The sequence below is a fragment of the Xiphophorus maculatus genome, chromosome 1 (genome assembly GCF_002775205.1).
Source record: "Xiphophorus maculatus strain JP 163 A chromosome 1, X_maculatus-5.0-male, whole genome shotgun sequence".
In the NCBI taxonomy this organism is placed as follows: domain Eukaryota; kingdom Metazoa; phylum Chordata; class Actinopteri; order Cyprinodontiformes; family Poeciliidae; genus Xiphophorus; species Xiphophorus maculatus.
The window spans coordinates 3,176,955-3,191,607 of record NC_036443.1 but is presented as its reverse complement, the minus strand read 5'-3'; the positions used below and the strand labels follow the sequence as shown (position 1 = coordinate 3,191,607).

The 14,653-nt window shown below is 40.1% G+C and overlaps 1 protein-coding gene across 2 annotated transcripts in view; it reads left to right on the top strand.

Moving 5' to 3' along the window:
- The window catches only part of LOC102234007 (plexin-B1-like), a 75,288-nt gene that overhangs the window by 33,153 nt on the left and 27,482 nt on the right, over window positions 1-14,653 (top strand). For both annotated transcript variants that reach the window (XM_014469474.2, XM_023339655.1), the window contains exons 2-4: window positions 7,475-8,348; window positions 8,472-8,711; window positions 11,253-11,435. In XM_014469474.2, the coding sequence (XP_014324960.1) occupies window positions 7,485-8,348; window positions 8,472-8,711; window positions 11,253-11,435 (1,287 nt within the window). In that variant the 5' untranslated portion in view covers window positions 7,475-7,484. The remainder of the gene's footprint in view (window positions 1-7,474; window positions 8,349-8,471; window positions 8,712-11,252; window positions 11,436-14,653) is intronic.

Sequence of the window (14,653 nt, the reverse complement as noted above, 5' to 3'; positions counted from 1 at the left end):
TTTCTTGCAGAAGTAGAAAGAAATCTCTAGGTCTTAGATTTTCTATTGAATTCAAAACTACTACATCTATTAAGGAACCTCTGCAGCACATTTGTATGCTAAAATTGCTGACTAATTCTATCTACTAATCAACAAATTGATTTTTTTATGTCATTATGATTATTACAACATCATTACCTGTTAAGCTGACCTAGACATAAGCTAGTATAGGATTTTACATTCTTGTATAATTAAGAGCCGATTCCATCAGTTTGTAAATCATTGCTTGTCTTGGCACCTACTGTACATTTCTAACAGATTAGTTGAGCTTTATTCAAGCAGGCAGCATTTTAATTCTTTTGATCAAGCCATCTTATCTGTTCCAGTTCCAACTTAAAACCCAGTGGTTATGAGGCTTTCCCACAGTTTAGAAAACAGCCCTTCTACCTCAGTTTTCATTTGCTGAATCTATTTATAGATGGCCATTATTCCCAGCGGACATTCTCTCCTCTAAATTATGATAGTTTTTGATTTTTGCACGTATTTTTTGTATCCATTTACTTTTGACTGATAATTGTTGAGTTTTTCCTTCCGTTAGTCTTCCTTGGCAATGTTTTTCCCAGGCTTTGGCATTAAGAGGAGTTGGGCAGCATTACAACTCCAGCTTTTCGATGACTGGGTCATGAGGGTCACCCAAACTCAAATGTCAGTACTTTCCACACCCCTCCATTAAAACAAATCCGAGTGTTTACAGGCGAATGCAAGAGCCTGTTCTGTGTGTTCTCACTGCTTGTTGCTATTGGCCCCGCTGCTCTCATCCTCTGTACTGTACTGTTTGGATGGGATCCACGGATGCTACTGTTGCAAAGCCCGGGGCCTACAGCCTAAGGCGAGGTGTGGGCCGAAACAGCTTTCATATAACAATGCTCGGTGGCTCCGGGCCCAAAGTCCCCCACTGTCCCGAGGCTGTTGACCTCACATATTTCATGGGGTCTTTGGTGCTCGGTGGGCTGTCACAGCTCATTAGAGTCTTTAGAAATGAACTTCCACAGCAGCCTCTGAACGTGGCTGCTCTCTCTAAGTAAACGTAGAGAGAGGTCTGCACATCTACTTGTTGTCAGTGTCAAAAAGTATCTACCCCCTTACAAATTTCTTAAGGTTTATACTTTTTTATGACACACTTTGGTGTTTGAGATAAATGTTTATTTAGACAGGGATAACCAGATTAAAAACAGAATGAAGCATTACAATGATGATTTGATTTGATTTGATAACCACTGCTTATTTACATTGAAAGGAATAGGAAGCCCCTTTGGGTGCCTCCATTTGTGGGTTCTCCAGGAGACCAAGGGAAAGACCCTATACATTGCAGAGCAACCACTGGTAGCAATAACTGTCATGAAGCTTTTGTGATCAGATTGAAAGTGACATTGTCACTCCAAAACCTTTGTTTAGTTGTTTTTTTTTTCGTTTAGGCCATTCAGAGGTAGTCTGGTAAAATCCATCATCTTGTATGTATGTGCCAGCTCAACCACGAAGGAAGCTATGCTATGAATTGTGTGCACTGTACACAACCATTCCCCTCTGTGAAGAGAGAACTTCCAAGCTGATCGACATCTTTGATAAAATGTCTTATAATTCCTTATTTTCACAATATTTGGAAGAGTAGCCAACACAGACTGTGCTGCTATTGATAGACCACAACTACTGTACATGCAAACTACAATTCTAAAACGTCACAAGTAATCAGTTTAATCATTCACAATTCCTCCTTCTGTTTGCTGACTGGCCCAGATAAAATTCTGCCAGAGAAATTGAGCTCAATGGGAGAAATCCCAGACAGAGCACAGAAAAAAGATGAGAATTGAGCGTTATTAGATAGGAAGGCAATGGCCAGGCTAATTCAGAGGTAAACTTGCTGTTGTACTTAAGATCATTGCCCTGCTGCATAAGACAAATATGCTTGCGCTTGAAGTCACAAGCTGATGGCCGGACATTCTCCTCCAGAATCTATTGGTAGAAATCACAATTTATGGTTCCATAAAGTACATCAAGTCTTCCAGTAACTGTAGCTCTGAATCAGGCCCAGGCCTTCACATTATCACCACCATGTTTGACTCCCTCTGTTTTGTGTCAACCACATCCAGGAACTTTTATCACTGCTTCATAATGGCTCTTGATGCGGTTCGCTGGATTCCCAAAGCCTTAAAAATGGTTTCTTGACTGATAAATGTCAGACTGTCTCCTATCTCTTCTATAGTTATTCTGGATTGTGGGATGATGTGTTGCTTTTTGGATCCTTTCAGCTGTTCCATCTCTAGAGTTGATGACTTTTTCACATCAAGAACTGCTTTTTGCAGACCCTGCTGGGGACAGAGGAAATCCCTCATCAGTTCTGATGCGCATGTTTCCTCCATATTTTAGATGGGATTTTCCTTTCCCTTCCCCACCAGAGGTTATTTTTAGCTTGTGGGTCTGTCACCGTGGCGTGACACACCGCATACCACATACAACAGATGAACTATGAGAATTGTTTATAGACAGCATGTGAGAAACTACTCCTCTGCTTTTCTACAGGGTGGTGCTGGTATTTTGCTCCAGAACATAGCACTGCTAGATAAAGAAGAAACATTCACAGCATGCAACAGATGGGCACAGTAGAGCTGTGATAGTACAAGTTCAGAGTGGTTGTGTTGATGATTGAAGGGTCGTTAAAGAGTTGTCAACATCAGCTGCAATATCCCAGAGCGGACTTCCCATTTTGTCTTTTTTTTATGGACCAGCTGTATTTGTTCCACGCCACAGTCAGACAGCCTGATGTCATGATTGCTCATTGGTAAGAGGAAGTTCCCATGGCATCAGGGATCGCTGTAGGCTATAAATATGTTGGCCGGTCAAAGAGCAGGTGATGTACGCCTGCCCAGAGTAGCAGAGAGAATTTATCTAAAGCTGTTCCCATGTTCTGCTGCAGAGGCTGGGTTACGATTGAAAGTAGCTGGAAATCATAAAAAAATAAAAATAAATAAAACAGTCCTCAGTCTTTTAAAATAAAGTGTACTGTTGGTATTATAGTGTCTTTGCAGCCTTTAAGTGAGAGTACAACAATATAAGTAGAAGGGGAAGGAACTGGTCGGTGAAGGTATCAGGAGGCGAATAGCACCACTGAAGCACCTGAGGGAATTTCCAACATGTTCTGGTTTTGTTCTACATGTGACAACAATCTTCTGGATTCTACATGTCTGGACTAAGAGTAGGGTCGCAAAACATCCCTCAAATTTTTTGGGTGAATATATTATTGTCTGAAGGAACCAAAGAGACATTTTTTGGCCATGATTATAAAACGTTGACACAAAATCAGCATCAACAAACATCATTCAAAAAAAACCAAACAAAAACAGACAGTAGCAGCAATGTAATATTTTTTAACTGGAGGACAGAGATAACGATGTGAGTTTGAGACTCCAATGTGAGTCACACTTAAGTTGCAAAAATCAAAAAGTTCTGACTAGACCTGGACACCAAGGCTGTGACTCCAGTCTTTATGTTATGCAATAAAGATGAAGAGCCCTGATTCCCAATTTTCCAAAATCACAGTATGATTTTGTCAAAGTGAAGTCTGGATCACAGAGGGGAGTCCAGTTGGTGTCAGATGTTCAATTACAAATGTTAGCAAAACTTTGTCGATATTCTGCTAATGTTGAAAAAACCCAATTTTGCAACTGTGGTGTTTCCATTAAATCAATCAATCAATCAATCAATCAATCAAATTTTATTTGTATAGCACATTTCAGCAGCAAGGCATTTCAAAGTGCTTTACATCATTACAAACACAGAAACACAATGCAACATAGAATCAATAATCAAAACACAGCATTAAGTCAAGTTCCATCAATAAATTTGTAATTGATTACATTTCAAATACAATCCTAAACAGGTGGGTTTTTGTCTAGATTTAAAAGAAGTCAGTATTTCAGCTGTTTTACAGTTTTCTGGAAGTTTGTTCCAAATTTGTGGTGCATAGATGCTGAAAGCTGCTTCTCCTCGTTTGGTTCTGGTTCTGGGGATGCAGAGCAGAACCAGAACCGGAACCTGAGAGGTCTGGAAGGTTGATACAACAACAGCAGATCTTTAATGTATTGTGGTGCTAAGCCGTTCAGTGATTTGTAAACTAACAACAGAACGCAATTAACTGGAATAAGTTTGTTCACATAATAACTCATTAAAAAACATGCAGCGCCTTCATCCTCCTAGCACTGCTTTTTGTCTTTCCTGTCAGTAGGAACGTCTGGTTGTTTGATTACGTGACTCCTGTGATGTGAAAAGATTCCATTGCAATTTTGCAAAATACGCAAATTTTGATACAAGTGAAAAACCACCTCATTCCAGCCCAAAACCTTTTTATCAAACAAATTTGTTTTTCAAAATTGGTGTCTCCATTAAGCTAATCTATTTTCATAATTCCAATTTGGGCAATTATATGGTCAATGGAAACACAGCTAGTTTGTGAGTTAATTTGGCAAAATTAATGTAAGATATTATTCTGAGCTCCTGATATTCAGGTTAGTGTTTTAAGATAGATACCCTGTTGTATTTATAGCCCCTTCCAGATTGTAGTTCTGCAATAAACATTTAACCACAGACCCTCCATTACAGAACATTCTATCCTTTCACATCACACACAGAGGGATCCTCCCAGATTACAGACCTGTGTGCTGGGATTACAGAACTAAAGGGGCGTAAAAAGTGGACACGCCCTTGGAAAAGAAATGTTTGGTCCAACTACGCTATGCTAATTGCACTTAGCATTCATCCACAATCCATTGGCGCAAGTGAGAGCACTGCGCAACACAAATAGTCCTTTGGCCGGAACACAAAGCAAAGCATAATTTAAAAAAGCTTCAAGTCTGATAATTTGCCTCGAGAAATGTTAATAATCAAGGTACTCAAATCATTAGATGAATTGTTACAGCTCTACCTGAAACCTAGGATTGTTTTTTGTTTTTTAATGTGTTTTTTATGTGTATTCAACAGACCTCTCTACCGTCTCTGAGTAAAACCTGAATAATCCCTGATTCACCCACTCATCCAGCAAATCCACAACTCTCCTCCTCAGAAAGTGGGCGTAGAGGTTATGTCTTATAATACTTCTTATTGCACTCATGAATAAGTAAAGAGGAGGAAAGAGATGCACTCATCTGACACATGCAGCTGCTCCTGTACGGTGCCCGCTTTTGTACAAACAGAGCCCCCCTCTTATCTCTGTCCTGATTGCAGCCATGGGGGGTAGACACTTAGGTGAGACGCTACTACATCCCTAATGTCATTGCAATCTATTTGCACCTTGAGCAACTGCTGCACAATAATACAGTTGTCTTAATATCACAGCCTCTCAGGGCCGTAGACTTGCTCTCTGTTATTATGCAGAGTGCTGAGGTGTAAGTAATGCTTGCTAGTGCTCATCAAAGTGTCATTCATGTCCACGGTTTGAGGTGCGTTCAATCCACACTTACTCATTGCACTGACCTTTCCCACTGAGGTCAGTAAAGGGTCTGACAATTCCGTTCAATAATTAAGGAGCTTCTCCCTAATGCAGAGGCTCTCTGTGTCCACAAAGCACTTTCCTCAGAGGTGTTGAGTGATGGCTGTTGAAATGGGAAATAAGAGCTGATGTTTTGAACGCCTTCATATGTAAAGGATGCAGTGGTTGCCGGCGTCCTGAAAACACTTGATATTAACAGTGACATTTGGAACGGAGTCAAACAAAAGCGGCTGCTGGAAGCATTGTAGATTTACCGTGGATATCAAACATACACACACCCTGGTTTGAATTCCCAGGGTTTTGTGGTTAAACAAAATGAGACTATTTCAAAGCTGTTCCCTAGAATATCATTGATCCTGTTCAACTCAACTGGAAAAGCCAACTAATCCCTTAATTACAGACATTTAAGCTAAATGTTTGTTGAAACACTATTTGATTTCAATCTTTCTTGATCCATCAGTGTGCCACAGATTGACTCTGCCTTGTAAAAGTTCTCGACATCTACTGGATTAGACATGCTCATGCAGACTGGCAACGTGATACAAGAAAGTAAAAATATTTTCAACTTTTATCACTGGCATCTATCTTGTCTCATTGAAGGCAACTGACTATTGTTATTGACTAGTATTATTTTAAAAAATGTTTACAGCAATGGTGGGCACATTTTTGCTAATGTGATAATAGCAGAGCTAATTTTTCTGTTAGTGCTTTAGCATTTTTGCTAACTTTGAAAATATTGAGTGCCCATAAATTAAATTTTTCGAATAAATTCTAAAGCCCTGATTTACTTGACTGTTTTGTAAGCTTTTTGGTTTGGAGTTTTGGTCATCTACTGTTAAGAATTAAGTAGTTAGATGTTCATTTTCATTCTCTTACTTTGTAGTGGATTGTTTACATAGTAGTTTCTTCTCTTCACCATATTCTATATGGTGTAATGTGTCATTGAAACATGATGAGTATCAGCATAGTTAGACTTTTCATTAGCTTCTGCTAGGTACCTTGTTGGTGCAGTGCTTTAGAGTTATCAGAACTAATGTATATGATTAGTGCTTCAGCGTTAGTGCAACTAACTTTAGTTAGTGGTGGCCATCACTGTTTTTCAGTCTCATCTTTATGAATATGTGTCTGATTAGGCTTAAGTATTAACACTAGCATAACAACATATGAAGGATTAAGTTCAGCTGTGATGCTCTCAAACTGCATGGCTCTGCAAATATACATAGAATAAGACCCAGACAACTTCTCTCTGGAATCGGTTATTACAAAAATATTACAGTGTTCCATTAAAATACTTTAAATCAACAAACTCCTTAAGGTATCAACATACAGTTATGAGCTGTGAATTGTGAGAATCAAAGTCATTTTAAGGAATGAGTCAAAATTAGCTTTCAACTAATCAATATTTGTTGCACCAAATTATGTTGTGAATTACTCACACAGGAGCATGCCAACATGCAACAATAAAACATTAAATAACTAATAAGATGTATGTATGAATAAAGACCAAGGATTATATTGAAGAATTTGCACTAAGGCCAGATTTGCTTTAAGCTATTTAAGATTAGTTTTAGATAAGAGCAAGTGTTTGTCCTCCTGAATCCAGCCTATAGAGGCTATGGAAAAAGAGAAAGTTCTGGGCATAACTCCAGAGTTTTGCTAAAGTATGATGTCGTGTTCTCACGCTGTGATATTCTTACTGGAGCTGAGAATGGGTTAGTGCAGTGCATTTTGGGATTAAGAGTTTTAATGCCAGGCTCTTTATTATTTGTATGTAGCTCAGTCATTCCCTGCTTGGTGCCCAACAACTTCATCCTAGTAAAACGCTTTCTAAAAATTGGTTGCAGAAAATTTAACAAGTAGGTGTCCAAAACTAAATAAAAGCTTGTATTAGCACTTTCTGAATCTGCTATTGCACATAAAATATTATCTAAATTTTTTCTTTTTATTTTCCAACAGATTTTTTGCCATGCTACATGGGAACGCTTTAAACTCTTGCCTGGTCGTCTTCCTCCTACTCTTCATCTTTGTCACTGCCCATGCTCACTCCTACCCCCGGTTTTCACGCAGTGACACAGAGTTCCAGCACCTGGTGCTGCACCCGAAACCTGGGGTGGGGACAGTGTACCTGGGAGCCAGGAATCACCTCTTCCAGCTGGATGGCTCAGACGGACTCTTGCTGGAGCAAGAGGAGACCACAGGTCCCGTGATCGACAGCAAAGACTGCCTTCCTCCTGTCACAAAAAGCAACTGCCCCCATGCTGACAGAACCGACAACCACAACAAGCTGCTCCTGGTTGACCCAAAGGCATTGGAGCTGATCACCTGTGGCAGCGTCCATCAGGGAACATGCCAAAAGCGAAGCTTGGCGTCCATCAAGGAAGTTCTCTTCTCCACTGATAAGCCCGTGGACACGCAGTATGTCGCGGCTAATGATCCATTGGTGTCAACCATTGGATTGGTGGTCCCAATTCCTGGCGGGAATAGGACGGTGATGTACGTGGGCCGGGGCTACACCGCCAGCCACCCACCCATCTCTACCCGCCACCTTTCGTCACTGCCCGCGTTTTCCTATGAGGAGACCGCCAAGCTGGCCATAGCCGGGCGCCTGTCAGAGTATGACCACAACTTCATAACCGCTTTCACACGCCGCTCCTATGTGTACTTCCTGTTCTACCGCCGAGACATCAAGTCGGCAACAAGGGACTACCAGACTTATGTCGCCAGGGTGTGTCTAGAAGACACCTCCTACTATTCATATGTAGAAATTCCCCTCGTCTGCCAGTCTCCTTTCTCTCCTTCCACAATGTTTAATGTGCTTCAGGCAGCCCAGGTACTTGACTTTAACCTTATTAGATGAGCTGTTGTACTGTTTGCGTCATTGGCATGCTTCATTCCTTAGAAGGTTACTGTTGTACTGTCTTAAATGTTTTTCACCACGCCTTTGTTGCAACAGGTGGGCAAAGGCGTGGGCCAGCAAGGCGAAGATCTGTTGGGTGTCTTCTCCACCCGCACTGGCTCAATAAACACCCCACCTGATTTCTCAGCGCTTTGCGTCTTCCCTCTGGACGAGGTCGACAGGCACATCGACTCCACACGTGACCTCTGCTACACCCGAGATGGGTTGGTTGAGAATCAGGATGAGGTGGCCTATATAGAGTATGAGGTGAAGTCCAGCTGTGCTAACCTCCCTCCGGTAAGGATGCAAGAGGAAAACGTTTTGGGCGTCAAACAGAAATCCAGATGTTGAAGCTAGAAAGTAAACATTTCAGAGCTGTGGGGTTTTGGAAGCACTGCTTCCCTCAGAGAGGACAGAGAGGTTTCTACTTCTTCATATTTGATACAGTCATGGTCAGACACTTCTTCATCCCTTCCTTTCCTTCTTTCTTATTCCTATTTTCTTTTCTTCCTTCATCATTTTTCTCCTACTTTCTGTCCTTTCCCTTCTTACTTCCGTCCCTGAAACTGTGCATTTCCTTCCTTCCTCTCTTCCTTTCGTCTTTCCTCTATTCCTTCATTTCTTTCTTCCCTCCTTCCTCTCTTTTTCCTAAAACATTGTTTTCTTCCTTCCTTCACTTCTTTCTTTTTTCTCTCTTTCTCGCTCCCTCTCTGAAACCTTGCATGTTTCAGTGTCTGGGGAAAAAGTTACTGTGGTTCTGAATCCATCAGAAGGATATTAAAATGGTCAAAGCAGACTAACATTAAGGCAGTAGAGTTAAGGACTATTTTATAGAGTCAGGTTTGTGGAAGAAAAGCAAAAATTTAAACAAGTTTGAAGAATTCTTTCAATCTGATGTCAAAAGCTTTTTAATGGCTCCAAAAGCACCCGTATGAGGTCCAACCTCATTAAACATTAAACATTACATTGAATGACATTACATGACAAACATGATTTTGAACCAAATGTTAGCCAGACGGTGTGTGTGTACTTCAGCCTGTGTGTGTTTTGAGTCTTCAGTGCTAGAAAATTTCTAAAAATAGTTTCAGATGTATTCTTTTTGTTTATTGCGCCCTGCAAAAACAATGTTACAAACAAATGATTAAAAGTCCAAAGTTATGCCAGCCATGCTCATGATCAATGTATGCAAGATCCCATATGCCTGCATTATTAGCAGACATAAAGGTTTTACATTAGAAGCATTACCGCTATATATCATGAGAATAATGCCTGCACCTTAGTTGTATCGACTCGCTTGTCTTAAGTGTTTGGCGTAAGGTAAAACAAATGGATCGCAGAGCAAAGCAACGAGGAGCGACTCCACGATTAGGACGAGTGGATGGAAGTCCGGTAATGAGGCCCCAGTTTCAACCAGCTGCAGCTGTGCAGAAAAGTCCCTTCTTTCGGTCCCTTCAGCCCTCACAACCATTTAATGGGATCGTTAGAGATAAATAAAGAAAACCAAAGTGGAATCATGCGTTCTGCTGCCTTGATGAGTTCTGACAAACAAAGATAGAAGGACAGAGATGGAAACTTAAACAAACAAGCACAGTAGCTGATGAGAGGGAAAATGGAGCACTGACAAGACGATGAAAGAGAGGGAATCATGAGGATACTCTTCTTCTCTAGCAATGATAAGCCTACTTATGTTATATAAACAAAGCATAAAAGCTAAAATAAGTGCTCACTCTCTTCCTTCTTTGCTTCTTCGTCAATTATTTGAAGTCGTGGCTTTTGCTTCCGAGCAGGATAATAATTGTTACTTTTCATAACAAGGCGTTTCCTAACCACTGCGCTTTAATCTGTATTATGATCCTGTTATAGGGAATTAAGAGAATACAGAGGCTCTGCTGTACTATTAGGGAAATAGCCTTGTTGTTCTAAAGGTTTACAGACACAATTTTGTGGACAGTTCATTGCCTGTTCTTCTTTAAGAAACTCCTTCAGTCTTAATCTAAAAAACTTCCAGTCTGGAATCAGTTTAAAGTCCTCAGGTTATGAATTCCACATAATGATGACTCGCACAGACAAAGCTGTTTGACCAAAAGAGGTTTTGTGAAAAGGTGTCTTGAAGTTGTTGCTGGATGAACCACAAGCTCCCAAATCTCCAGATCTAAGAGGAACCTCTATGACACTGATCACCTGAGGAGCCTGAACTTTCAAACATTTAAAAATCAATGATGCATTACAATATTTTGCATTGCTGTCGATGTTCATCGTATTCAGTTTTCTCAGACTTGAGTAATTTTACTTTTTTTTGCCATATTTGAGTAACAGCTGTATTGACTCTGTGTTGTGTATGTGTTTGTATTCCATTGAATTCACAAGTAGAATTTTTGTTTTGACATATCACCTTCCTAAAATGATGGACTAAGGAAGTTTTTGCCAATTGTTACTTTTTATTTTGTCAGAATCACTTTTGAGCAAAAAAGAGGAGGGGATTTTTAGTCAATTTATTTTTCCAAAATTACTTTTGACATATTAACTAATCCAGTTACTGTGTCAACAGTAAACCTAGCTTAATCCATCTTTGTTGTCACTGTTACTGGTGCATAAAAATAATCCTATTTAAAATAAATTAAACCATGCTTATCCTGGTAGGGTGGGGACTAAGTAAAGCCTGGTGACCCGCCAGGCGTATGATACACTGGGGAAACCTGATGTAGATTTTCTCAAATTTATGGTTGGAATTTTTTCTGTTTTCTGGTTGACTTCCAAGAAACCTATCCATGTCTTTTAATTGAATTGGTTATTGATGCAGTAACTGACCAAAACTTTTTACCCTTCCACACATTGTAGAACACTCTGAAAGCGTACCCGTGCGGTTCTGACCACACCCCCAGCCCCATGGCGAGCAAAGTGCCGCTGGAAGCTAAAGCCGTGTGGCAAACTTCAGCGGCCCGTCTCACCGCCGTGGCAGTCAGCGTCAGGGAGGGACACAGCATCGCCTTTCTGGGAGATGCCAAAGGCAATCTTCACAAGGTAGTTATACACACACACACCTGCACACACACGCACACTTGCACCTGGACGAAAGCATGGAGACGTTCCTGACTCATCACCATTAACGGGGAAATATTTAATCCATCAAGCAGCTTCCCGTTAAGGGAGTGTTCTAACCTTCCACTTGCTGGAGTCTTGCATGAGTTGGTGCTCAGCTAATGCTCTGTTCATACAACCCTTCCCTCATGACGCTGTCTGCCTGTCTCTGTATCATGTTCCAGCAGAATGAGCGCATCTTAACTCCACTTCAAGTATCTAAATCCAAGCTTCCTGGATGCTTTTATTGCATCTTTTACCCTTTAGCCGTTTTAGCAGTCTAACTCGAATAGATTTAAAACTATTTTCATTCAACCAAGATAATACAACAATTAAAAGGGGCAATATTATCTAAAATATTTTTTTTTTTTAGGTTTACATCATGTTAGTTATTCCCTCATCAAAAAAACATACCTGGTATGTTCCTTTGTTTCTTTCATTCCTGTTTGAGAAGTTCTTAATCTGCCTAGCAACCATTCTGCTGTGCAAAATGCCTGGATGGACCTAACCCTGTCTTACAGATGCTGCTATTCCTCAGAGCTGATGTTTCCAAGCTCACAGAGCAGTACTTCCCCACTCAGCTCCTTCAAACTAGCCAGCAGCAATTAGCAAACTCCTGGGGCCGCATGTATAAAAGAGTGCGTAGTTTTCACTAAAACTTGGCGTACGGACAAAATTAGAAAAGTGCGGCGCACAAAAAAATTTGGATGCATAAAGCTGCATAAAGCATAAAGTAGGAGTTTTTATAGAGACAGAGGCCCAAATTCAAGGTGTTAAATTACAAGTTAAAATTTTATTCAAGTCATATTTGATATAAAAAATAATGGTAAAACATTTTCCACCACTAATGAGACATACATACTAGTTCAATGGTAAGTATACATCAGTTAGTGGAGCAATCTTCAGTAGCTTGGTTGTAAGTGTGCACCATGTTAAACCAAATGTTTGTTTTGTGCACATTTTGATCCACCAAACAACATTGACATGATGTAATGTTACCTTTTTTTAACAATTGAAGGTAACATAGTTTCTTGATTTTGCTATAAAGGGAGATGTGATTGTTGTAGCGTCCGATGGCTGCTGAGCGGAAGGATCTGGGATTTCGCTCCTTTGTGCATTCAGGATGCAGCAGTCTGTCACTGAAGGAGTATTTTATTTTTAAATTATACCTTTTTATTGATGTTTTAAACTATTTAGGAGTGATAAGCAGCTCCCCCTTTTAGGCCAATGCATGCTGTCACCGTTAGGTGCACATCAACAAAATATATAACATACAGTATATTATATAACAATAAGTGTTCAATAAGCGCTATAAGCTTTAAACAGTCAGAAAATGTTGAACAGTTTTGAAATCTTGACCAGTTAAAAGCCTGAAACTGGGAGCTGGTCCATATCTAATCACCACAGTCTGATTCACAGCATTCCAACAAGCACAGAATAACATACCCCTACGACTCCATACCTCAGACATGCACTTTGTGTTCTCAGCCTGTGATTGTGATTGTTGGAGACTAAGTGTATTATTTGACTGAAGAATTTGAAGTGGCATGAGTAGATTTGAACAATTTGTGGGCTTTTTTCTTTACTTTTCTCGCTGTATGTCGGGGTGTTTTTCCATCTAGTTTTCAATAGATTGACACACAACTTTTTAACATCTACAAAGCCCTACTGCTTGCATCTCAGAAGTAAGAGCAGACATCAGAGAGAGAAGTGTTCTTTCTGTTGTAATGTGTGTTGTGGGATGCGGGCGGAAAAGAAGGGAAACGTAGAACTAGACTTTTTAATTAGCAGATCAAAACAGAGCTCTGTGTAACCCATTGTAGCAAGCTTTTATAACAAGATTATAGTATCACACAAAGTCAAATCCCTCTTTGTCAAGATACACATCTTTATGCGTGCATGTGTGTAGAATATGTGTACATCTTTCATGTAGAGAACCAAAAGAAACATTAAACCAGCAAAGAGATAATATTTTTGAAATGGAGACATTTTCCTGGTCCGAGCTTTTGCTGCAGCTGTCCTGAACTCCACTAGGTTGGTATATTGATATGGCATGACAGAAGTTTTTGCGAAAACATAATTGGTACAATTATAATTATGTTGTGACAGTATAATATCAGACAGATAATCTGTGAAATATTGAGCTCTTCTGCCTTTTCCTAGTACTAACTGCAGAAATACATCACTCGGTCAGAAACAACCAATCAGAGCCAGGAGGAGGTTAGCACTGTCGATCACTCTTGCGCTCATCCCCTGCCGCTTGCTCTTTGCTAAGCTACAGCTGGTTCACCACAACATAGCCTGTTACCAATGCTAATACTAATTAGCACTGCCACTAAAGATGGTGAATAAACGGTTTTCCTGTAACAGTGAGTTGTTTTTCTGATTCATTGAGCAACATACAGGAGCATGATTGACAGCGCTAAGACCCTCCTCTTGGCTCTGATTGGTTGTTTCTGCCTGGGAGCTGTGCGCTTTTGCAGTCCACAATAATAACACTGGGAGGAGGTGAAGGTGCGTAGTATTACAAAAAAAAAAATCTTCAGAAATCAGCTTTAAATTTTGCCACCAAGGACACAAACCTTTTTCAAAATGGCTTCCTGAAAGCCTTGCAACATTTTTGCTTGGATGTTGGATGCTTTTCTCCATTTTCTGCCCACTTTCTGCACCCTCTTCAGTATTCATGATTTATTTAAGGATTAAATGTGTTTGACTGAAACAGTAAAGTTGCACAGATACTTTCCGTTTTATATTCTTACATACATATATTAAAAATGCAAGCAGTTTTAAAAAAAGATTGTATTGTTCCACCTCATTTCACCACTAAAACAAATTGCAGTTTATGGAGTGGAATCGCATCACTTCCTGGACCCGTGCTTCCCTCTTCACCCCGACTTTGTTTGCACTCGCTGTTCAGACAGAGAAACCACCTTTCAAAAGCAATCAATGCTATTACGGAATTTAAAATCCAACCACACTGCAGAGTTGGATCTCCATGGAAGCTTAAAATATCTCTGCTGCTCTCATATTACCTTCTGCTTCTATCTGATGGACAATTAAAAGCTTACCTTCAATCCTTCATCAAGCTGTAATCAAGTTTGATTTTAATCTACATTTGTAACGTCAGTAATTCCCGTTAGACATCATTACAACAACCAACT